Raw genomic sequence first — 26,651 nt, forward strand, 5'->3', positions numbered from 1 at the left:
TGTCAAACAATGGGGTTCTGGTTGGGTGCAGGCATGCAGGCAAGGCAATTGTGCAACTGCAAGTGTGAGCCTCAGAGTGCCCCTTTCCTTCCACTTGGTTTGGAGCTTCAGGACCGATTTCTTGCCAATATTCCCCTCTAAGCCCCATGCATATTGGAACAGATATCATGTCCCTGGAGGCTAGTCACCCTGTGTGCTACCACGAGATTAGGTATTTTCTCCTTGGCTTTCGAGTACGAGAAGTGGGCTTATCATGTGATGGAAGTAAGTTTTTGCATTTAGTGCATCGGACAGCCGGCCTTTTGTTTCCCTTGCATTAACATTGTTTTCAGTTTCTCATGGGTGACTCAAACCCTTATTTAAAGTTTGGCTGCAGATTTTACATCTGGCATACCAGTAGACCTGCAATATCTGCCACAGCAGCAGTTGAATTATGTGTCATATCTGGGATTATCCAGCCGGGGCCAAAGAAGCTTCTTCTACGATGAAATAAACTACTTTGATGGAAAAAAGTTTAATTGGAAATCAACCAGCGAGTGTCACCGCTGGTGGATATTCTCTTAGCAAATGTGATTACTGGGAAGGTGTGGCCCATGGGCCATACCCACATTCTAACTTACCTACCGTGTTGGTAGAGTGTTCTGTATCACGTTATGGACTGTTTACTTATTTTTTCCTAGCAGTCTTAACTGAGTTAACACCACCACATCCGGTGAATATCACATCTGGTGGGATCAACGTCCGACGATTGTAGAGCCGATGGTGGAAGTAGACGTATCTCTGATGGAAGTATGTCTGTCAACTTCTGTCCACTAAATAGAGCAGAAACATTAGAAAGGGTTTTTCAGGACTTTTCAGGACCAGCAAATATCTTAAGAAGTGAAGTAAGCTTTAATTCAGCTATAAAGATAAGGTCACCAAACATACTTAATTCTTATGGCAATAGACAACAAGTAACCAGGCTAGCAATTATTCAGAACCCATATATCCCACTAATTGTTCTAGTAATCACTTTTTGTTTTATTTCTGTGATTTATTCTAATACGTTTTTTTAGGTCTGTCTTCGTCAGACATTACGTGATTGACCCAAAAAGGTCTCTAAGACAGTGTTTCCCAAATGGTGGGTCAGGTCCCACTGGTGAGGCGAGCTGATTTTTGTTTTTTTCCCGAGAGTCTGAACAATAAATAAAGATGCCTTTAACTTGTCACACTTGCTGGTGATTCAAAGACAGAGGTCAATGTCAGGCTGATTTATTCTTTTAACATGAGGATTGGTGTTTTCTTTCTCTGCCTGGAAAATGATAGGAGTTTTTAAAGTGAACTATGTGAGAAGATAGGGTTTTGTTTTTTGCAATTAACAACAAAATAAAAATGCCTGTAAATGAACTGTACGGATCCAGCAGTTAGGAAAGCAAAAATGAAGCACCTTTTTGTAATTCTGAACTGTGCTAAAAATTCGTTTTAATAGATTCATAGCAAATAAAGACACTCACTTGCTGATGCACACATGGTAAATATTCACAGAAACCTGATTTCTGCACATTATCACAGAACTCCGATTTCTACATGTTATCATTTGTGTGCTATATAGTTTTATTAGTAAAACTCTATGTCTGTGTGTTAGAAATTGGGTCTTTGGCTGGCAGTCAGGTTACCCCCTTCCAAGCAAGGACCCTCACTCTAGTCAGCGTAAGTCACACACAATCCAAATTATCCTGTGCCCACCCTCTGGTAGTTTGTCACTGAGCAATCAGGCTTAACTTAGAAGGCAATGTGTAAAATATTGTGCAATAAATCATGCAATAACACAGTATAACACCACAAAAATACACTACACAGTGTTTAGAAAAATGTAGAATATTTACCTGGTTAAATGCAGGTCAAAACGATGAAGATTTGTTAAGTACACATTGAGATATCACTTTAGAAAATGATAAATAAAAGAGTCTCTAAGTCTTTAAAAAGCAATATGTGTCTCTTGCAAACACAAAGTACCTGGTTTGCGTCTAAATTATCTGCAAGGGGCCGTAGAGGAGGGCAAGTGTGGAAAACGGAGAGGTGTGAGTCAGTTTCTCCGGGCGCACACAGACGATGCCTCGATATTTTTCACCCAGCCAGGGCCGTGCGTCGATTTCCGGCACGCTGACGTGGATCCTCTTCAGTTTGCAGGGTATTTGGATGCCCTGGGGACGATGCAGAGAAATCCTGGGAATGCAGGACAAAGTCACAGGAGCTGCGTCGATCCGGTGGGCGATGCGGGGTAATTTCTGTCGCACGGCAGGTGCTGCGTCGATTCTTCTCGCAGGAAGTCGGGTTGCGTCGTTCCAGTTCGGCTATGTGCCGATCCAGTTGGCCAGGCGTTGAAGTTTCAGTCCCAACGCTGGCGCTGCGTCAGTCCCCACTCGGGAGCCAGGCTGCATCATTCTGGTTCGGCGTGCAGTGATTTTCTCACCGCAATGCAGGCTGTGCGTCGTTTCTGGCATGCTGTGCATCGAATTTGCGCCGCACAAGGAGTTCTTTGCAGGATGAAGTCTTTTTAGCCCTGAGACTTCAAGGAACAGGAGGCAAGCTCTATCCAAGCCCTTGGAGAGCACTTCTCAGCAGAGCCAGAGGGCAGCAAGGCAGCAGGGCAACAGCAAGGCAGCAGTCCTTTGCAAAAAAGCAATCAGATGAGTCCTTTGGGCAGCCAGGCAGTTCCTCTTGGCAGGTTGCAGGTTCTGGTGCAGAGTTTCTTGTCAAGAAGTGTCTGAGGTGGTGGGGTCAGAGGCCCTGTTTAAATACCCAAATGTGCCTTTGAAGTGGGGGAGACTTCAAAGAGTGGCTTAGAAGTGCACAAGGTCCCCTTTCAGTTCCATCCTGTCTGCCAGGGTCCCAATAGAGGGTGTGGCAGTCCATTGTGTGAGGGCAGGCTACTGTCCTTTGACATGTAGGTGTCAGGCCCTCCACCCTCCCAGGCCAGGAAGACCCATTCAGTATGCAGATGTGTGCAAGTGTGACTGAGCATCCTGTTTTTGGGGATGTCTGAGTGAATGCACAAGGGAGCTGTCAACTAACCCAGACAGATGTGGATCGGAGACAGGCTGTAAGGCACAGAAGGATGTGAGTGTAGAGAAATGTTCACTTTCTAAAAGTGGCATTTCTAGAATAGCAATAGTAAATCCAACTTCACCAATAAGCAGGATTTTCTATTACCATTCTGGCCATGCTAAATATGACCTGGCTACTCCTTTCAGATCAGAATCTACCACTCAAACAGTGTATGAGGGTAGCCCTAATGCTATCCTATGAAAGGAGCAGGTCTCACAGTAGTGTAAAACGAATTTAGGACATATAGAACACACATGTTCAGGTCCTGCTTTTTACCTACATAGCATGGCCTACCTAGGGCCTACCTTAGGGGTGACTTATATGTAGAAAAAGGTGACTTAAGGCTTGGCAATTACTTTTAAATGCCAAGTCGAAGTGGCAGTGAAACTGCACACACAGGCCATGCAATGGCAGGCCTGAGATATGGTTAGAGGGCTACTTATGTGGGTGGTACAACCAGTGCTGCAGCCCACTTGTAGCATTTAATTTACAGGCCCTGGGCACATGTAGTGCACTTGGCTAGGGACTTATAAGTAAATTAAATAAGCCAATTGGGTATGAGCCAATGTCACCATGTTTTAAGGAGACAGCATTTGCACTTTAGTACTGATTAGCAGTGGTAAAGTGTGCAGAGTCCTAAAGCCAGCAAAAATTAGGTCAGAAAAAGAGAAGGAGGAAGGCAAAAAGTTTGGGGGTGACCCTGCAGAAAGGCCATTTCCAACACTGTGCAAATGTAATTTGCCATGTCAATGGAAAATATGCTGTCCGTAAGTGACAGTGCACTACCACATGATGCATTACTTGCATTAAAAAATACTTCCCACCTCATGTCCATCTAGGGTAGGTGGGTCCCAAAAGTTTGTTGTCCAAAAAAGTTGGTCATGATTCTGAAAGTCTGGGAACCACTGCTCTAGGAAGCACTACCTGGAGAGGTGCTTTGGCCTTGCCACTAAGTTGGTAGTCAGGAGAACATGTTTTGATTCTGTAGAAGTTGTGTGCTTTCTCAAAGGAAAACTTGTCCTCAAGGCAGCTGTGATCGTTTTGTTTATTTATCCAGCTACCTTTGCTTGAACATTCAGGGGCAAGGGCAAGCCACATAATATTGTAAAGCTATTAAAGTGTCTTAAATAACTATATGGGCTGACTCTACTGCTGTGCCCGATTTAGCTGACTCAATCCCTCCCGGCTATGTACATTACAGGCTGGATAGTCTGCGTAAAAGAGGTGGGTGACTGCCTATAATTTATCGCAATTCTTTTAAAACAATGGCCCTCATTATGACAGTGGCGGTAAAAAACACCTACGTCCACGGCGACGGACGCCAAATGACCATCGGCGTGGCTACCAGCCGACTGCCATATTATGACCGTAACCGGAATTCCGCCAGAAGGATGTGTATGCGTGTGTATGATGGTGCAAGAATGTGCCTGTATGTCGGAGGGGTCGTGTTCTGCTTTCCTACTTATCTCGTATCAGAGCTTACAGAACATATCTGGAATGCACTTCTGAGTTCAAAGAAGACCTTTATTGTTGTTAATTCTTCCCCACCCACAAGTTCGTGAGAGACGAGTTAATAGATTTCAAGCACACGTTCAAATGAGTAAAAGTATTGCAGCAATGAAAACAAAATATATCACAGTACTTCTCAGTTGCAATGTACACAGCAGGTTATATATATAATGCAAAGCAAAACAAATACTTCACCGTGTGAGAAACTATTTACAGCTTCATCTTTCTGGGGTCTGCAAGTTGATAACTCCGGTCAACTGTGAGAAAGAGATTATCTACCCACACGGGAGACTGGCAACTGGCACCAAGTTCCAGCCCGAAGTCAAGCAGATTCGAATCTAAATCTCTGAAGCCCCGAGTCATCCTTTCAAAAGCGTGCCCCCTCCTCTCAGACTCAGGAAAACTGAGCAAGCCTTTGGAGACTGGCCAGGTCTCCGAGACTACTCCTCTTCCCAGGCTCAAGCGGAGAAAAACAACCCATGTACCCTCTCTTATCAGGTCTAGTCTACTGTGAGAAAAACATCTTGGTTCATCTTGTGCAAAAACACAGCTTGGAAAAATACAGCTTGGATTCTCAACTGCAATGTCTAACTCCATGTTAAATGCAATAGGCAGCTAACCTAAATATCAAATGTAATGTCTAATGTCATGTCAAAGCCAATAGGCAGCTGAGCTGAATACAAAATGTAAGGTCTAATATCATGTCAAAGCCAATAGGCAGCTGAGCTGAATACAAAGTGTAATGTCTAATATCATGTCAAAGCCAATAGGCAACTAAACTGAATACAGCATGTCAAAGCCAATAGGCAGAATACAGAATGTAATGGCTAATGCAATGTGAAAGCCAATAGGCGGCTAAACTGAACAAAACATATAATGTGCTACTGGTGAACATTGAGCAACTAATATGCGCAGTGTTGAAACACAAAATCATTGGTCAAACAAAATTAATATCATCACAGGTCGGGAGGGGGAGGGTGAGGGTGGAGGAGGTCTCTGGGGAGAAGGAGGGGGGCGGGGAAGACCTCTATCAGTGACAGGGAAGGAATTCCCTGTCACTGATAGTGCCTACCGCCATGGTTTTCGTGGCGGTAAGGAAGCCACGAATACCATGGCGGTAGGCAGGGTCATAATCCCGCGGGTGGGACAGTGATGGCCGCCGGGCTGGAGACTGTAGTCTCCAGCCTGGCAGCTGTTACCGCCCTGGCGGACGGAGTGGTACATTAGTGGTTTGGCTTGAGCCAAACCGCCAATGTCATATTTTGGGGAAAGGTACTGCCAGCCTGTTGGCAGTACTTTTCTCCAAAATACCGCCATCCACCAGGGTCATAAAGAGGGCCTATGTTTAGTCCTGTCCCCTCTCAATACTGTGAGGCACTCTCTTTTAACATTACTCTTTCCAGCTTTGATAATTTTAAGGACCTGCTTGTTATCGTTCACCTGGCCCCTGAAAAGATTTCTTGCAAGCGCTAGGATATCTTCTTGAAAGTAGCTTTTGTGAAAAGGAGTTCACAATCCTGGGAGATTTTAATTTCTATTTAGAATCTGAGTCTGTTAAATATACTGCTGCCCTGTTAGATTTCTTTAACTGCTTCGGTTTGCATAAAATATTAGACGACCCTGCTTATGTTGCCGGTCACACTCTGGACAGGTTTTTTTCTAATAATGCCCTACTCACGCAAACAGGTTCTTTACCTCTGATCTGGTCTGATCACTATGCCCTACTTTTTGAGATTTCTTTGAACAATAAGTATACACAGATTGTAAACAAGCAGAGCTCTATCAAATCGCATGCATGGAATAAGATCTCCCCTATGGAACTGCAGTTAAAACAGGAGAAGTCTCTTCCTGAGTTGCCACCTGATCTAGATGCAGCTAGTTCTGCTTTTTCTCTATGGGTGAGCATGGCATTTTCTACTCCTGTGCCTATTAAAACACATGTATCACAAAGAAGCACACCGTCAGCACCTTGGTATACGGAAGCTTTAAGAGATCTAAAAAGGATGGTAGCAAAAGTAAAATACGCTTGTGGAGAATAGCTTATAGTGAATCAGAGAAGGAAAAATATAAACGCTACATAGTGGAGTACAAAGCTCTGTTGTTCAAAGAAAAATCAGACTATATTGCGCAAATAATTGAGTCTTCTAAGAACTCACCTAGGGAGTTATTACAGGCAGCAAAAAAATATTGTCATCTCCAGAAAATAATCAGTCTCCCTGTCGTCAAGAATTTTGTAGCTCACTTGCGAGTTTCTTTCAGGATAAAGTTATGTGCACTTATCAGAAGTTTATTGTCCACAAAGTAACCAAGAGGGTTTACTTGACACAGGAAACTCTAGTGCCATCACAGCCTAGGTGCTCATATTTCACTCTGGTCTCCTTAGAGCAGACAACAAAAAATCTTCTTCTGGCGAAATCGGGCTCGCCTTTTAATCCCTGTCCCCCTTCCGGTGAGTAAGTTAGCACGGGATACAATTGCTTCTTTTCTTACTCCTGTCTTTAACTCTATGTTTAAGGCAGGCTAGTTCCTCAGATCTTCGAATTTAGCCTCAATTCTGCCTCTGGTAAAGAAATCATGAAGAAATCCTCCTGGCAGACACCAATAATTATAGGCATATCTACAACTATCCCCACCTGTAACATTAACATTATATAACATTATATAAATTACTGTTTGTTTTTATCTGGGAGCTTCAGAGTGCAGTTTTGTGTTTGAGACCCCAAGTCTACATTGAGTTTCATGGATTTTTAGGTCTGAGTTTACAGTACAACTGTTACATGATCAACAACTGAAAGAGGGGCTTATGTTTTACCCAGACATTGGTTCCACTAATTAGAGGATTTCCTTGGGCCAATCTTTTGTGTTTCCATTAAAAACACTGTTTACATTGTACTTTTTGGCTTGTGGCAAAGTGTATACTCAGTACAAAACGACTGAGTTGGTTATGGTGGCAAACCAAAGATCATGCCTGTAGGCCTGATCTGTTTATTATGAAATGTTCATTGTGAAAAGCATATATCACATTACATTGATAGGCATTTAAGTGCAGATTGTTATTCATCTATATCAAAGCCTACAGATAGGCATTTTCTTACATGGAATCTCACAGATTATCATAGTAGGCAGTGGCGTTGGTGCTGTCAAACTGTGGATACAGAAGTTTTCTCTTTAAGAATATTTGATAGGCCATTTTAGGAGAAGTAGTATTAGCTTAGCCAACTGGAATTTTCTATACCTTTCTAATTTTATGACTTTGTGACTAATGGCTGCCTTGTTGAAAAGCTTGCACTCAAACCTGTAGGCCTGAGTTGACTATGGCGACAAGCTCTATAGATGTTTACTGCATTAGGAACATTATGACCAGCACCAAAGGTTTGGTCTGCTTTTTATGAAACATTGTGACACAAGCAATTGGTCTAGATTATTAAATGTGAAAATTATATGTTTAAGCCAGTAAACCTTTAACAGTTGGTTGTTATCACATTGTGTTACAGGATATAGGTATTTTGTTAGAGGCATTCTCACAGATTACTGAAGTAGGCAAGGGTTTTGGCAGTGGCCACCCATTCTCTCTAACCTTGACATTTTGGCACTTCAATGAGGCTTGTTAAGCTCTGTTGAGAGGGCTTATATACTGTTTTGTAAGCTGTATTTTTCTACACATCGGTATATTTATAATTGTATTCATGGTGGTTGCCTGTGTATGTGCACGTAAAAAGTCCAGTATTGGTTAAAGTTTAAAGCAATCGAAAAGGTTAAAGATTTGGATCATTGGGAAAGATCTTGCCACTCTTCATAGGTTTGATCTGTTTATTAAAAAACATTATGACAATGTCAAAAGGTCGAAGCTAATTATTGTAAAAAGCATGTGTTAGTGATGAGAGCCTTTTAAGGATGTATTGTTATTACTCTGTGCTAAAAGCCTGTAGGCAGGTATTTTGTGATACTGAATTTCATAGATTACATAGCAAACAAGAGTTTTGGTGTTGGTAATCTGCTCGATTGTTGGTATTCAAGATTTGTTGCTAGGCTGTTATGAGAGAAAGTTACTTTGCTTTTCCACCTGTAATCTTGTATACATTTGTACTTTTATGCCTGTATGTCGGATGGTTGTCTTTGTGCAAAATTTACACTCCATAAAAGTGTCTAGATGTGATTATAGTGACAAGCCAATGACAGGTAATTATTTTAGTTTTGGTTACTATTATCGCGGAAAAAGCCCAGAGGGAGAAGATTTGCAGTGTAATAATTATTGCTAGAATCTCTTCTAAGCAGCCTGTTACATGGAATCTCAAAGATTATTTTAGTAGGTAATTGTTAGACCTGTGAGCCCTAGGGTGAGCTTTCCCCAAAATTTGCCTCACCTCCACCATTCGTGCCGGACTTATTTTTGTTTGCCTTAGAATCTGTGCACTTTAACACTGCCAACCACTGCAAACACGCTTGTGCTGACTCCCTTAAAACATGGTAACATTGGCTTATACCCAACTGGCATATTAAATTTACCTATTAGTCCCTTGTAGAGCAGTATACTATATAACCAGGGCCTGTAAATTAAATGCTAAGAGTGGGCCTGCAGCACAGATTGTGGCACCCACTTAAGTAGCACCTTAAACATGTTCCAGGCCTGCCATTGTAGCCTGAATGCAGTTTTAAACTGCCATTTTGACTTGACATTTAAACCCCCTTGCCAAGCCTTCAACACCCCTTGGATTACATAGAGAAGGCCCCAGGTAGCCCACAGGGCAGGGTGCTGGGTAATTAAAAGGTTGGACATGCACTTTTAAGCTTTACATGACCTGGTAGTGAAACAATCCTAAATGTGTTTATCACTACTGTGAGTCCTACCCCCCCATAGGATATCATTTAAAATGTCTTATTGCATTTAATAAGCTGTGGTTTCCGATAGGGAGCAGGTTGTTATTTCATGTTTTGTGCCTTTGAAATTGAGGCACACAGCCCATTGCAATGATAGAGGTAGGGTTTTGATCACAATTTTAAAAATGCCACTTTAAAAAAGTTGTGTGACCGAGTGTAATTGAGAGTTAGACTTCATGAACTCCTCCAGATAGTCATACAATAGAGGGACTAGGTGTGCCTGAATTGACCATCTGCTGGCAGAATGGGTGCTGGCGGAGCTCAGCACAGCCCCACTTGCAACTGAAGGTCCTGTGCTCTGCCTTCACACAAAATGCCTAACTGCCTCACATTGTTACCACAGCCAGCTTGGAGCCAGGGAAGGGGAGTCGAGGAGTTTCATGCACTTCAAAACCTCTGTCTAGAAGCTTTTTCCATCTTTCAGAACCTTAGCACCAGAGTATAAAAATGGACCTCACGCACCAACCCTTCAGTACATTTTTGGACCTGTGGATACTCTGCCAGGAAGAGAGACTGATGTGCTGCTGGAAGGACTGTCACTGTGCTGGACTGATGCTCTGAAGGACTGCTGCCCTGCTGGACTGCTGCCCTGTTGTTCTGCTGCTTAGCTGCCTTCTGCCTGGGTAAAAGGACTGGATCTTCAACTCTCCCTGGACCTCCACACTGACTCACTGGGCTAATTTGCTGGCCTGCTATTCAGAGCCACAGGGACACAAAAGGCTTCTTCCATTTTGAACCCACACCTGGACCTAGTCTGAGTGAATCCTGACCCTCCAAGTTGTGCTACTTTAGCCCTGGATCCTTGTAAGTGTTGCCAAAGGTGCCCAGACAGCCAAAATCCGAAAGTAGGAGCTTAAAATATTTTTGGCTAAAAACTGCTCTGAGAACCAAGAGGAGACCAGGACCACCCTGCTCCCCTGTCTGCCCGAGGTGCATTGCTGGTCAGATTGACTTTACGGCTTCTCCCTCTACATTCGTCTCCTCAGCAGCAAATCTATTTCGGCCGTGGAGTAGAGTGGCGTACAGTGGAGTGTTCTAGAGTTGACTGGTGTGAGTGGATTGATGTACAGTGTATTGGCGTACAGTGGAACAGTGTATGTAGAGTAGAGAGGCGTACACTGGAGTGGCATACAGTAGAATAGTGTACACTCGAGTGGAATAGAGTACAGTACAGCAGCGTACAGTAGAGTGGTGTACAGTGGAATGAGGTGCAGTATATTGACGTACAGTGGAATATCATAGATTGAAGTGGCGCAAAGTGGAGTGGTGTACAGTGTAGTGGTGTAGAGTGCAGTGTTGTATAGTGGAATACCATACAGTGGAGTGTTGTAGAGTGGATTGGGGTAAAGTGTAATGAGGGGAGACTCTATTGGCGTACAGTGTAATAGCGTCCTTTGGAGTGGCGTCAAGTTGAGTGTTTTACAATGGAGTCGCATAGAGTCAAATAGCATAGAGAGCAGTTGTGTAGAGTTTAGTGGCATACAGTGTCGTGGCATACAATGTAGTAGTGTACAGTGGAGTGGTGTAGAGTGTAATAACTTTGAATGTTATTGGCGTACAGTTTAGTGACATAGACTGTCATATAGTGGAATAGCATAGAGTAAAATTGCATAGAGTTGAGTGTCGTATAGTGGAATGGCGTAGATTATAGTATAGTAGAATGGAATGGAGTTGAATATAGTGACATAGAGTGTAGTGTTCTATATATTGTTACAGCAGTATAGGGAGAACTGGGCATTTTTAAAAACAATTTAAGTAGCATGGTAATTTGTTGGTATTAATGCGGTAATACCGCAGTTATATGTTAAAATAAAATATACAGTGTAGTACCCTATATTTGTAAAGTACAGGGTACCACAATGTATTTTTAATTGTTTAACTTTTTAAAACTTGTTTTTGGTACTGCTGTACTTCCGAAGAAGTACTGCGTTACTCCATACATTTTTTTTAAATATATTGAATCTTATAAAAAAATTGTCCTACCTAGTACCACTTCAATAAAGTCATAATAGAAAGGGGAAAAATATCAGACCTAATACTTACCTACATCTAAGAGCAAAATGCCGAACACATACAAAATGCACCTAAAACATCATGGCTGGCTGTAACTTTTCTAAATGAGGTTTAGCCAATTACATAATGACATATTATTGCTATGTACATCAGTACTCCTGCACATTACTGCAAAATTTTGCAAGGTACAGTGGCCACAGATATCACAAAGTTAAAATGCGGTATTACTTAAAAATTACTTACCCTGTTTACCTGTAGTACCCAATCATCTGCTTACCATAATGTCTAATCCTGCCAAATGTCATGCAAATCCCTTCAGCTGTATTCATGCTACGCAAGACACAAAACTCTGTGATAAATGCATTGGTGGAAAAACAAGTTTAGCCACCACCCCGCCCCCCTTTACCTTTGCACCCACTTGACCAGACAATGCAAAACGTTGCATCTCTGCAAATTTAGAAGGAAGAATAGGTCTGCAAAGTTTTGTGGGGATTCTCCAAATAGGCACAACATCATTAATGGTGAAAAATCAGAGGAATTCCAATCTCTGGTAACCCTTACTGTAACTACAGAGTGGCTACCACATATATATATATATATATATATATATATATATATATATATATATATATATATATATATATATATATATATATACTGGTCACTTGCTGCTATGTTTAGGTTTGCTATTGCAAACATATGCCAACCATTATTTGACAGCAGCATAGCTTCTTGTATTCTTTTAATTTATCTTGTTTATGTTGTTGAGTTTGTGTGTTTTATTGCAGTTGTTTAAGAGGGTGAATGTAGGAATGTGTCAGTAAATTGATCTATGGATGCATGCATGCAAAGAAGTGTGACAAAGTGTATGTACGACGACTTAGTGAGTGGATAACCCATCAATAACACAAATGACACTTTCATCATAAGCCAGAGCTATTAGTTATGCCAAGGCTTATTGAATGATTGTCAGATGACCACAGGAATCAATGGGTTGACCCTATCATAGTAATGAATGTATTTAATTTGCGACTCAACAAAAGATTACTTTCCAACAAAGAGGGCTGTTATACTGTCACAGTTGTGAATGCAGTTTATTTTGCTGGATTATTTGTGTACACCACCCTCGAAGCCCTGCCCAAAAAGTTCCTTCACATGTGAATTTTGCGTATGTGTTTTCTACTCCAAAACGTGTACCTTTATAGGTCGTCCATATTAGTGAGGACTACACAAAGGGGTACAAGTAGTCAAATACTCCACCTTGACAGATTATCAATTCATTTTTATTTTAGTTCACATCATGCTTGCATATGGCTGGGTCGAAACTGAGGTGATATGGTGTACAAAATAATGATGGTCTAGGATACAGCCAGAGTATTTACCTGTGGGTGAGATTGCTTCATGCATTCCATCAATCACTTTTTGTATACTTTAGTTTATCGCCCTAAATGGGATAGGTATCCCATGCACCCTGTGTCACTGGAACCAAGCAATAGTTGGCAGATGAGTCCTAATTAGGGTGAAACTGATCCTGGGTTGCTTGTGTTCAGGGAGGTTCTGGCCTGGCAGTTTGGGCTGGACTGTTACCACTGGAGCAGGGTCAAGACTCGTTTTCATATTGCTGAATCCAAACTGAGGTGGCATAGTGTGCAAAACAACAATGGACTGCAATGCACCTCAAGTAATTAACAGTGACTGATAATAATTCAAGTGTTCTTATGATCACCTTTTTGTATACTGCGTGTTGTCCCAAATCAAGATGGCGTACGTTAGTGTATGATGTGTAATGAGCTCATGTTGTCCTTTGAGTGTTTCCACTGTTTTAGCTCTTGTATTTTAATTGGTTGACGTTCCTAAAACAACATCTTTCTTGTATCTCTACTTCTCTTAAGTACTGTGTTACCCTCTATGGTGTGTCCATAGAAAGTACAATAATGTCTTCATAGCCAGAACATTTCTTCTGAGTGACTGGGAACAGGGTGGACTTCTGAACCCATCAAGTCTCTAGAGAAGGTTACCTGTTGTGGCAATAGGCAAGGCCTTTCATGTGTGCAAAAGGAAGACTGAAAGCCTTCCACAATTTTGTTTGTTTGTGACCGTGTATGTGACTCCTCTTTGTGATAGTTTATATCCCATTTCAACACTTCAGTGTCTTTTCTTCTATAAACTTCCATATTTAAGCAAGATCCACTGGAATCACCAATATGTTCAGAGTGGCTTTAATTAACCTTGTGTTTTTCTTTGCAGTAGTTCATCCTACATCCAAGCAGTCTATGATCTTTCCCACCTGGTGCAGGAGAGAGTTCGCTTCCTCCCTTATCACAGTAATCTTATATACCATCTCAGTCCTGATGGGTACCGGTTCCGCAGGGCCTGCAGAGTAACCCACCTTCATACAGGTAATCATAACTTATGGCCTTTGAGCATGACTTAGTTACTAAATGCAATTACACTAAGTAGCAAAATGATTAACCATTGAGAAACAGAAGGGATAGTTTCCCCTGGAACAGACAACTTGCTTACTCACATTTGCACTTCTTGGATTCTTTTTTTTATTTATTTTCTGGTTACTGCAGTATTCTCAAAGTGTTTCCTGTTTAAAGCTAGGATACACATAGAGGCCTCCATTCACCCAACCTTCCAAGTCCTGCAGCTTGCCTTTAATATCCTCTTCACAAAAAGGGATTGCTATTCAAGATGACACCTCAGCCCCAATTCAAGGACTGCTTTACACATCACTGTCTCCAATACTCCCTTCATCAGTACCACACCAACAGCACTACTACTGTCAATGTCACCAATACCACCATCAGTACCACTAACAAGCAATACAGTACCACTGGCAACACTACCAATTATTTTATCAGTACCACTATCACTGCAAATGCTACTGTTGCAACCTGTAACTTCCCCACTACCTCTACCACCACCTCCAACCCCACCAGTACCAACATTAATCCCACCACCAAAACCACAAATACCATCACCAATGCTACTACCAATACCACTTCCACACCACCACCAATAATGCCACCAATACGCCTACACCACAACCACCAGATTATCTTCTAAGCCTTGGAAAAGCCATTGTGTCCAACTTTAGTCTGCTATTGAATGTGAACACATTTATGCATGCCAGTTCGCAGGCATTGACATTAAACTTGGACCTGTTTGCCGTACCTGTTTGCTGTGCCATGATATTGCTAAGAATGAAGTATTTCTGTGGCCCGATAAGGGCCTGAGTTCTATTATATGTTTATGGATATCATGAGCATTTACCTCAGCATCACACATGACGACCTATCTTTTATTCTTCTCTTTTATGCGTTATGTGGATCCCAGATGATGCTGATCCTTAATAACTTTGTTGATCGTCCACAGGTCTTCTTCTTTGTCACCTTGTACTGGGATGGGTTATTGGATATGAAACAATACAGCATTGCTGGCCTGTGTTCAGCTTGAAGAAACCCTAAACTGAAAAGGTTACTGCCAGTTTTTCTCACATGTACGGGATAAGCAGTTTAAGAACTGCTATACAACCTACTGAAAGAAACTATGTGCAATTTGTAGTAGACAGTTACATCAGGTCTGATGTAAACATATATCAAATGGAAGAGCAATGAATTCTTACATAGGACATCATTGAGTTGGGCTAAACATTGCTGGCTCCTCAACCAAGCATTTAGGCAGTGGGGTACCAGAAGATTCTTCTTTTGAGCAGTATGACTTTTAAAGGATTTATAGGGCTAGATCAGAAAGCATTCTACCATTCCCACTGCCCATGGGAAAAGAGTACCTATTACTTTTTTTCAATTTTTTTGTCCTCATTCACCTCAAGATTCCCCTTAAGATCTTTTCGTGTTTACACTCTTATTTTAGAGGCAACCACCACTCTGGAGGTATATTGCTAGTTCTTTTGTGTACCACCACTTTCTACCGGGTATCGAAGTGCCAGAGCAGTAATTACATGTAATTGTGAGACAAGCTCTTACCCGACACACTTTCAGTTCTTGCTATTTCTGCTACTCTTTTGCTCTAGCCACTTCCTCAATGGCAACCTCCGTTTACATCTTCTACTGTTCAAATCTATTGCCTCCATCTTTAAATTGTATGTAATTGACCCCAGCCATTCAGCATACGTCAGGGTGAGACAATGTAGCCATCTCCTACATATTTCCCTCTGAGCTAGGAGTATCATATAGAAAAGTAGTTTCGCTCTATCTTTGTTCCAGGGTCCCAAAGATAACAAGGGAAAAGCTTACTTGAATATTTATGATAAGAAGGTCACACAGAGCCCACACACGTCTTCCCAAAAGCTATGAATCCCCCAGGCATTCCACAAACACATGAATATCATGTGACTTCTCAGGCCCACACGTCGTACTATTCACTACACCACCTCTTCCCATCTTCTACATTTTTTCGGAGTCCATTACACTCTCTGAAGGAAAAAGAGATTATTCCTCCTTAAACAAGCAAGCTTGAGATTGCTGTATAAACGATTCATAAATTCTTGCCATATATCTCCCCGGCATATATCTCCCCGGCAAGTATTTTCCCCGCAACTCCTTTTGCAATGTGAAATCTCCATCTGCTAAATCCAACAACAGCCAATACAATCTTTTGACTTCCTTCTTCTTTAGTTTCCCTTGAAGTAGCATCTTTTTCAGCTCATTCGAGCCCCCTATCGCTATCACCAGCATCTGAGACCATCTTTTTAATTGGGGGTACCTAAACTTTGAAGTTTTACCATCCGCCACTTTCCAAAGCTTTTCCCATGGTAACAGTGTGCCATCCTCGAATAGCTGGACCCATTTTTGGAAACCTGCCTTTAACGGGAAGTGCCAGTTTTCTTTGACACTCTCACTGGAACCAAGGGAGTCCCAAACAGGTGTAAATCTGCTAAAGTGGGGAAGGCTGGTAGACCTCTTGATGCAATACTACAACTAAGCCAAGTCTTGCAACACCTTGAGCCTCAACTTCTTGTAATATTTGGGATTGCCACATTTATATATAAAGTGAATGTCTCCACCCTGGAGGTCCTCTAGCATGGTTTTAAAAATACTTTCTGTCTCTGAACGGTCCGGGCTATTTAGCAACGCATTTTCATTCTTTAGTGTAAAATCCCATTCATAGTACTGCAAATCTGAAAGTGTTAAACCCCCATTTTCTCTTTCCCTTCACAACTATTCCCAGGCTACATGTGCCCCCTTTGAGGCTTAGATGAAACTCCTTAGCTTACCCTGTAGCTTACCTAACTACTCCTTCTTAAACATCAATGGGATTCCATTGAATATAAACATAAATTTAGGCAAAATCAAATTTTGACCAAATTAGTTCTTCCTAGTATGGTAAAAGGTAGATGGACCCAGCTCATCATCAACTTACATGACTCCATCATAATTAAAAAAAATAAAAAATACTTACAGGAGTTTCCCGATATCCTGAGTGATCTTTACACCTAAGTACCTAATTTCCTCTTTGATCAGATAATTTTCCCTCTTGGTGTTATTAACAGGGTACCCTCCAATCTATCCAAAATCATAGGTTAGCCTCTCAATAAGTGGTTAAGCATCCTGCAAGTTTGAAGTGTAGACCATAAGATCATCCGCATACAAAGCAGCCTTCTTTTGGCAACCGTTACAACTGAAAAGGGATTGTATTATTCTTTTCTGAGTTTACAAGCTAGTGGTTCGATATACAGGTTGAACAATAAAGGTGATAATGGACATCCCTGCCTTGTTCCCCTACTTATTCTGAAGGACAAAGTGAAATACCATTTACCAATAATGTAGCAATTTGGATCTGATAAATCAGAAATTCTCCCCCAAATAAAATACTTGAGCATAGTTTGCAGGTAAGTCCAGTTCACTGATTTGATTTATATTGTATTATGCATCATACCCCTGCCAAGGATGCCTTGTATACCATAGCCAGATCTATTGAACCAATTAGACCATAGGCAAACTCATGTAGCACTCTCCCCCTTAGAAAGCACTTTTGATCATCATGCAGGAGACCTCCAATGACACCATTCAGCCTCTCAGACCAAACCTTGGCAAAGATTTTGTAATCGCAGTTTATGAGCAAGATTAGCCTATATGATTCACAACTCCTTAGGCATTTTATTTGCTTCAGGATTGAAGTGACTATAGCTTTATTTCAAGACAAGGGGTAACTGTCACCTTTTCTCAAAAATCTCCCCCAGTAAACTGGTCATGACCAGCAGTATGATGTCATCCAGTGCCATTTATAATTCAAGTGCTAGACCATCTGGCCCTCCTGCCTTGCTTTATTTACCAGTCCTAATTGCCGTTTCGCCTCATAAGAGTTTGAAATGACTATTGAGAAGGGTGTTCTGCTCTTTATTAGGAATACCTAGGTCTTCTTCATTTACCCAACTCATCACCGTCTCCTTTGTGACAAATTAATCTTCCAAGTAAAGATCTTCAAAGAACTGTCAGAAAGCATTTTCAATTTCCCAATACTTATTAGAGTGGCACCGGTATTGTTGCATTTTCCTTCATCAATAAAGTTCCTTCCTAGCACTGATTTTATCTTCCTGGCTAAAAGCTTCCTGCAGTTCTCCCCATACTTGAAGTTGGTTAGTTTATGGGGTTCCCATCTTTTCTTAACTTCCTTCTGTGACTACCACCAACCTTTCCTTTATAGTTTGTAATGACTCCTTCGATGTTTCTGTCTTGCTGAGTCAAGCATCTGTTGAGTCAGTTTCCCCTCTACCGCCCAAAGTTCTGACTCAAATTCGTCGATCTCTTTATTGTAGTCTTTCCTGTTAAACGAGATTAAAATTCAACATAATTTCAAAGGGGTACATAAACCAAAAAATATGTAGCTACACAGATATGGTATGTATAATATTGTCAACGTTTCTGCTGAGCCAAGACTCCACATTGGAGAGTTACAGATGAGTTTGGTAGACGCACTACCCAACTCATCTCTAGCTCTCTAATGTGGAGTCTTGGATTTTCAATGTATAGTTAATCTTTGTGGAAATTGCTATTGAGTGTGTTTTGTTACATGGATAGATGGCCCGGCAGAAACGTTGACAATGTTATACACACCATATCTGTGTAACTGCATATTTTTTGGTTTATGTACCTCTTTGAATTTATGTTTATTGAGTGTTACATTGTCGTACTGTGTAAAATACAAACTCTGTTTTGAAAATACACCTGTGGCTTCATTCCTGTGTGATTAGATCGCACAAAATGTTAATGGTTTAATTCCATTCAAATGTTACTATATTTTGGACATCTTACAATTACTGTTGATTCAATTTACATTTCATCCTTATAAATAAGACCCTTGTTGGCATTTTTATTTATCTGCTGCAAGATGATGACATGTGGCGGAGAGTCCCCTAGTCATTGGAACTGTCTTTCCCGCCTACCTTTCACCTGTAAACCGTTAATATTCCATGATAACATTTTTATGGGGGCTGCCATGTCACAACGTTACTCCCACCTGTTCAGTGGGTGTTATCCCACGCCGTTGATGCTTGGTGAATAAAAGGGCCTCTAAGATCCCTGAGGTTCCTGAGGTCATTTTTTGTACTTTTTCCCAGATGCTCTCCCCCCATTGCCCTTACCTCTACCCAACTCCCCACCCCCCCACCCTTGGAGAATCCTGCTTGTCTTCCTCATGGCCTAAAGTCTTCAGAAGCACCCTATCCAGAGTGCACACTTAGAAAAGACAGAACCAAAACATGGCAGCCCAAAAGTGTTACTGAAACTCCAAAGACCCTAATAGAGCAAGAGCCATAAACTTACAAGGCAAGAGATGGAAAGGTAAGGAATATCTAATCTAAAGTATTTCCACCCGGTGCATTATTCTTGGCTGGCACTATTTTGACTAATATCCTTGATCAGTTCCTCAGAGTAGCAGGACATTTCTGCTGGCCTCTAATTTCCTTAGTGGGTCTGTTCTCTTCCCCAGCTCCGCTGCCTGTTAAGGGTGATCTGAGAAACATCAAATCTGATTTTAAAAGCTACCCCATCCACATTCAGCGATTTCTGTTCAGGGCACTCACTACGTTCCATTATGATGTAGGTCTGAAAATTCACTAAGATCTTTCTAGTTTGCTTCTGTTAGGGATCTTTCTAAAGGAGTCACAGTGGACTCTTTGAGTGATGTTTAATTTAACCTGCTCCGATTCTTCTATTTGGACCCCTACTTTAATCAGACTTACAACAAATTATTTTAGATCATCACTTTCTAATCCTTTGAGATCATTTAAGATCCTCAAGTTGTTTCTCCTGTGATTATTTTCTAGAGCCTCTGACTCCACCTGACACCCCTGTTCATTCGCTTTCAAGAGGCAGCTGTCTTCTTTATTAGGTCCCACTGTAATTTTTAAGTCTTTCACTGCTTCCTCCAGAGTGGCAGTCCTATTTGCCAAATCATCCATTTTTTTCACAAGATTTTCACACATTCCTCAGATCTCCTTTTGGTTTACTTCAAAGACTTTAAATCTTTTCTTGATTTCTATAGAAAGGGAGAAAATCATGGCTTCTATGGACTGACTTGCTTCTGCCTCTCCCTTCTATAGGATTTGGAATATCCACAGCTTCCCCTACCCCAGAAGCCAGGAAATCCACGGAAGGGGACTTATTGGAAGGGGTCTCACTCAATGACATGAGTTTTCCAACTTTAATCAGGTTTTGTCCATGCCAGTGTTTAGCTTATCTGAGTCCTCAACCCCAAGTGCTCAAAACATATTGGGGCTGGTAAAACTCAAAGTCCACCGGAAGCCAAATTATCTGCTGTGAGAAGTTGACCTCATCCACTCAAACCTGGTATCTCCAGTGATCGCCCATATGCTGCCTTCTCTCTGCCACAAGTTCCCTCATTCATAATAAGAGTGTTGGGCAATATTTTGAAGTAGGTCCACAGCAAGGGAGTGATCATAACCTTTTTTGCTGATTCACTGGATTCTCTCGCTTTTGTGTGCCTCTCCCTCCCAACATTGGACTTATCGTTGAGCCCAGCCTTTTTGTCTGCAACATCATTTGTAGGTTGACTTGGCCTGCTAACTAAATTTCCTGTGCTCTCTGCCTCTACTGATTTACCTTGTGTATTTTAACAGTAGCTTGGAGACTAACCTTGCAGGAGTCTTTATAATTGCTTCTTACCCCATACCAGGACTTTTTGCCCTGCACTGTTGTGCTCTCTCTTGGATCCGTGGACACCACATTTTTAATTTTAGCCCCTGAGTCTCCCTTAACTCCTTGTCCTCAAATGCCATGACCGCCGCAGCCTCTGTCTCTCAAGAATCATTTTCAGCAACCCCTTGTTCGCCATTGTGCCCTCGGTGCTTGTAGCTGCCGCCTCTAACTCCCTTCCCCCAGAAGGTGATCCTAGTGACAGATACCCACCATCTGTGAAGCTTGAGTGCGGCCCTTGACCAGCATTCTGCCATGCTCTCAAAACCAACTGTGTCCACTGTGACCGCTGATGGGATGCCGTGTGGGCACTGAACCCAAAGCTGCTACGCAAGTTCTCCATTATGTGGTAAGTACTGAAGGAAGGTGCTAGAAATGGGGTCTCTGGTTGGCAGACAGTTTGCACTCTGTCCAAGCAGGAATCCTCACTCTAGTCAGGTTAAAGGAGAAACACACCTGCTTAACCCCCCACTCACCCTCTTGGTAGCTTGGCACAAGCAGAAAGGCTTATCCTCAGAAGCAATGTGTAAAGTATTTGTACCAACACACACAGTAATACAGTGAAAACACTATAAAATGAACACCACACCAGTTTAGAAAAATAGGTAATATTTACCTAAATCAAACAAGACCAAAGCAACAAAAATCCAACATACACAAGTCAAGATATGAAAGAGAATAAGAGTCTTAATCCTTAGAAAACAGTGAGAACGCTGTTGTTACACAAAGTACCTGGTTTGCGTCAAAAATAAAGCTGCATGGGCAAGCGTGTGTCAGAAAAGTCAGCAATGCATCAATTCCTTACTCACAAGTGAGGCGTGCATCGTTTCCTTCTCCGATCGGGTCAGTGATGTGTAACTTTTTTCCCTCAGAAGAAAGCCATGCGTCGATTTCTGGATGGGCACCTTGAATCCGGGCAGGCTTTGCATCGATTTTTTCACCCCCGGCGATGAAGCATTGAAATCCGGTCACACGGTGTCAGGAAACCGTGTTGCATGGGGTTTTGTCATTATCAGCAGCCGGTAGCGGGTGCTGCGCATCGTTTCTCCAGCTGCGATGCATCGGTCTTCCAGCTGCAATGCAGGCGGGCATCAATTTTAGCCTCGAGGCCAGCGGCACGTCATTTATCAGCCTTGTTGCGGATGGTGCATCGAAAGTTTCCCTGCACAGCGGTCTTTGCATGGATTTCAGTCCTTTTCCACCAACTTCACCTTTCAATGGACCAGAGACAGGTTAGGGCACCACTTGGCAGGGCAGGAGTCTCAGCAGTGAGTCCAGGTGCTGACAGAGAGGAGTCTTTGATGTCCCTGAGACTTCAACAACAGAAGGCAAGCTCAGTTCAAGCCCTTGGAGATTCTTCACCAGTGGGAAGTCACACAAAAATCAGTCCTCTCTCAGGCAGAAGCAGCTACTGCAGGCCAACCAAGCAAAGCACAGTCACAGGCAAAGGGGCAGTACTCCTCCTTCAGCTCTCCAGCTATTCTCCTTGGCAGAGGTTCCTCTTTGTTCCAGAAGTAATCTGATTTTCAGGGGTTTAGGGTCCAAAACTTATACCCATTTCTGCATTCGAAGTAGGCCTACTTCAAAGGAGAGTCTCTTGCCCAGGCCAGGCCCCAGACATACACCAGGAGGTTAGAGACTGCATTGTGAGAAGGAAGGCAAGCCCATTTAGGTGTAAGTGACCACTCCTCCCTCCACTCTAGCACAGATGGCTCATCGGGATATGCAGGCTACACACCAGCTCCCTTTGTCTCACTGTCTAGAGGGGATTCACAAACAGCCTAACTGTCAAACTGACCTAGACAGGCAAGCCACAAACAGGCAGTCACAGAATGGGTTAAGCAAGACAATGCCTACTTTCTAAAAGTGGCATTTTCAAACTAACAATCTAAAAACCACCTTCACCAAAGATGTATTTTTAAATTGTGAGATCATAGACCCCAAACTCCATATTTCTATCTATTCCCAAATGGAATGTGCACTTTAATAATATTAAAAGGCAGCCCCCATGTTATCCTATAAGAGAATTAGGCCTTGCAACAGTGAAAACCGAATTTGGCAGTATTTCACTGTTAGGACATGTAAAACACATCAGTACATCAGTACATGTCCCACCTTTCACATACATTGCACCTTGCCCAGGGAGCTACCTAGGGCCTACCTTAAGGGTGCCTTACAGCGTGGCATGTGAGTACACTTGCCAGGTCAAATTGGCAGTTTTTAAACTGCACACACAGTCACTGCAGTGGCAGGTCTGAGCCATGTTTACAGGGCTACTCATGTGGGTGGCACAACCAGTGCTGCCGGCACACTACTAGCATTTGATTTACAGGCCCTTGGCACCTCTAGTGCATTTTACTAGGGACTTACTAGTAAATCAAATATGCCAATCATAGACAAGCCAATTTACACATACATTTAACATAGGAGCACTTGCACTTTAGTAGTGGTAACGTGCCCAAAGTATCAAAAACAGCAAAAACAGAGTCCAACATACATCAACAACCTGGGAAGCAGAGGCGAAAAGTTAGGGGAGACCACGCCAAGGATGCCAAGTCTAACAGAAGGTTATAAAGAAATTGTGGAATAATGCCTCAACGCATGTAGATCTCCAGTGCTAAGCACTTCCCTGACTCGCTGGTAGCCGTACGCAATGTTACCCCCCTCAACCTCAAGAGCATCTATTAGTTTTGAGTGCACATATTCTCTTTGAGAACCCTACTCCCAAAAAGCACTGTTATTGTTTGGAATGTCACACCCGTAAACCTGAAAGACTCTGGAATTCTGTGCACAGAACAAAGAGTGCTCTCTTTTGACATTTATTTGTGCTTTTGGACCATCCGAATAGGTTGGTCCTTCAAGGAGTACTAAAGATGTTTGAGCATAAATTCAAAAGGTTTATAGTTATGTAAGAAATGAGTGGCTTTTTAGTTACTAATTCACTGTATGCCTTTTTAGTAATTCATATTTCTTAATAGGAATATGATAATTTATCTTTTCAGGGTGAAATGATAATTGTCGTACACTAAGATTTTGTAATAGTTTGAACTCAATTGTGATAACGATGCACTTATTTACCTAGTAAATTTCTGTGCTGAGATTAAACGGAACAATTTACAAAAAGATCCTAAATACAGAAGACCTGGTTAGCTATAAAAATGTAGGCTATGTTTATTTAGCCAACATGATCATAATGTTTTCGTGGTCCCCGCTGGTTTATATCATGTTCTCTTGTTTTGCTTTTCCTGCATGGCACTTGTACATGACATTGCTCACATTCTACCCATAACTGCAAGGGTTCCCCGGCTTCAGCAATCAAAATCTAATTCCTTTAATTTGGTAATATCCTTTTCTGGGCTATTGAATTTCTATTGTCAATTCATGCCCTTGAGATTCTACTAATTTACTTGGGAAGAAAGGACTTTGCTGTAGCTACTTTGAGTGCAAAATCACTCTGTACTGATGAGCATCATAAATGTCTTGACTCACGTACCATACATTCCTGTACACTCACTGGTTTGTCAAAATGCCTCACATCTGAAATGCTTCCTAGGCTAGTGATTTCCTGCTTTCTTGGGCATAGCAGTTCTTGCCCCCTCTGATAGTGAAAATAGTGAAAATGTTAAGGCATATGTTATTTTTAGCCACCATATTTACAAATGCAACCTTAGCTGATACTTATGCAGCTTAACATGTGTATTAGCCGTACTATGTTATACAGTAAAACTAATCAGCAATTTTGTATCACAGATAAAGTGATCCAACAAAGAAAAGATTTGTTGAAAAATGAAAAAGAACTGGAAAAAATCCAACAGAAGAGACATTTAGACTTTCTTGATATTCTGATTTGTGCCAAGGTATGAAATGTATAGTTTCCTTCTCTCGTTCCAGTTTTTTTTTGTTGTGATTCACTGCTCTTACAGAAAAAAGGCAATCTTACTCTAGGATTTGAAAACAGACTGGCAAGATTCCCACTGTATTTTTGGCAAAGATAATCAATCGATATATGCATTTCTTTAACACTGTCCATATTTTGTGATGATGTAGGTCTAATTGGCCAGCGGCATTCATTTTTTAAAGTACATAGTCACTGCACAGCACCATTATATTACTGAAGATTGCCTCATTATTCATATTTTAGACATTGTATTAGCTATTTTTTGTCTATTTCCTAATACTTTATATAGTGTTTCTATAGTATCTTTAAAAATTGGTATTTTGAGAAAATGCTGCGTATCATCCAATATTATTCTGAAGACTGTGAACAGTTCTAACCTCTCTCCTAATGCAAGCCATAAGATTGACCCACTACCATGCATATGAGATGAATAGATGTATAGCAAAGCATTGTCACTTTCCCAATGGTCTGAAACTTAAAAGACCATTAAAATATCTGTAATACGCTTTTTGAAATAAAAATACACTCTTTCTCCCGCAGTGCTATCAAGTGGCCAGCGCATCTGTCCCAACGACGCTGCTATTTTATGTTTTATACATTATGGTCACTATCATCCACACTAGTGTACTTCAAGGACTGTATCTGTCATTGTATCTCTTTTGAGTATTTCTTCCAGTTTTAGTAGTTCTTAAGAAATGGTTAACCAACATTAAATTTCCCTGTTTTCAGTCTCCTTTTCCCAATGTGCCCAAGTGATTCATTTTTGTTTTGATTGTTTATTATTCAACTATACCATAAAAAACGCTTCTAGATGCTTGCAAACAGAAAAAAATATAGAAAATAACAATATAGCTTTTTAAATAGCAAAATGGTGAGAAACGTCTCACAATAAAACAGTCAACAGCAAATGAAATTGCTCTTGTTAAAAAAATAAACTTTAGTTTGATGGTAAAAAGACAAAAATGGGGCTATTCCTCAAATGCAGTAAAAGAGAATTCCCTCACAGAGCCCCACACATATTCAGGGTTTGCCACGTCATCCATTCCCACAAATCTTAAGCCCTTTTTGGATCTCAAAGTCAAGCTTTTGCCTCTTTGCTGCTTGCTAAGATAATTGAGGGTTCTCAATGTTGTGTCTGTAGTGGTTTCAGAGACCTAGAAGAAATATGAAAAAAGGATATCATCTTAGTCAGTTAAAAAGGTACGCGGAGGGCCATGGTTCATCTTCCACACAAAAGGAGATACATAATTAAATCTCCCAAAAGTGCTCACAGTCAGTGTTATCATTGTAACTGTTAATCAGGCTACATTCTATCTTCATTGTCTTTATTGTTCACTGTCTTTGCTGTTACATATGATGTACTCTGCTTCCCATCTCGGTAGATCCACATTATAAAAGTAATAAATGAACAACGCACTTTGAACATACAGTCCTTTTTCCTGACCATCATTCTTTGTTCATATGGACCTCTCCAATTGTCTTCAGCCATCCTTTTGCATTACTGTAAATCTCATAACAAAAAAGCAGATATTACATGTCCCATTTGCAGGCTCTTCAGTTTTCCCAGTTTAAAATGCCAGATAAAAAAGTTAGGAGCATCATTCATGGCTTTTCTTTCTTGATATAGTAATAGGTTCTAAGCCTTTGTTTTCGCATTATATTTAAAAAAAAATAGGTATGCAAAACAATTTGATGTGGCCCAAAAGGGTGTAAGTATAACATTTGCTCAGTATCATTATAAAACCTTTATTACAATAAGAAACTATAAACATACACAATGTAATACATTTCAAACATAGAAAACATACAGCTATAGCAGTGGGTGCTCACATGAACATAGAAAACTGTATTTAAACAACTTTTCATAGGTAACCTGTACACTTGGATTACTGTGCCATAATAATGATTTCTATCATAAGCCCCCTCACGAAGTAAATCTTCAGAGGATGGCTAATACCCCAATGGCGACATAAGGTCAGAGTCCGGATGAACAGGAGTGTGTCATTACAGAGAAACCGAAATGAGAAATAAGTTTACACAGGAAACAATTGAAATGAAAAATCAATATCATTATAGAAGTACTG

General features: G+C 41.3%; 1 protein-coding gene across 2 annotated transcripts in view; it reads left to right on the forward strand.

Moving 5' to 3' along the window:
* LOC138293480 (cytochrome P450 4B1-like) overlaps positions 1–26,651 on the forward strand; it is a 124,200-nt gene that overhangs the window by 79,180 nt on the left and 18,369 nt on the right. Inside the window, exons 6-7 of one of the 2 annotated variants that reach the window (XM_069232719.1) lie at positions 13,738–13,886; positions 24,420–24,526. In XM_069232719.1, the coding sequence (XP_069088820.1) occupies positions 13,738–13,886; positions 24,420–24,526 (256 nt within the window). Of the gene's footprint in view, positions 1–13,734; positions 13,887–24,419; positions 24,527–26,651 lie in introns of both variants that reach the window. The other variant, XM_069232718.1, reaches the window with a different exon arrangement.

The sequence above is a fragment of the Pleurodeles waltl genome, chromosome 4_2 (assembly GCF_031143425.1).
Source record: "Pleurodeles waltl isolate 20211129_DDA chromosome 4_2, aPleWal1.hap1.20221129, whole genome shotgun sequence".
Lineage (NCBI taxonomy): Eukaryota > Metazoa > Chordata > Amphibia > Caudata > Salamandridae > Pleurodeles > Pleurodeles waltl.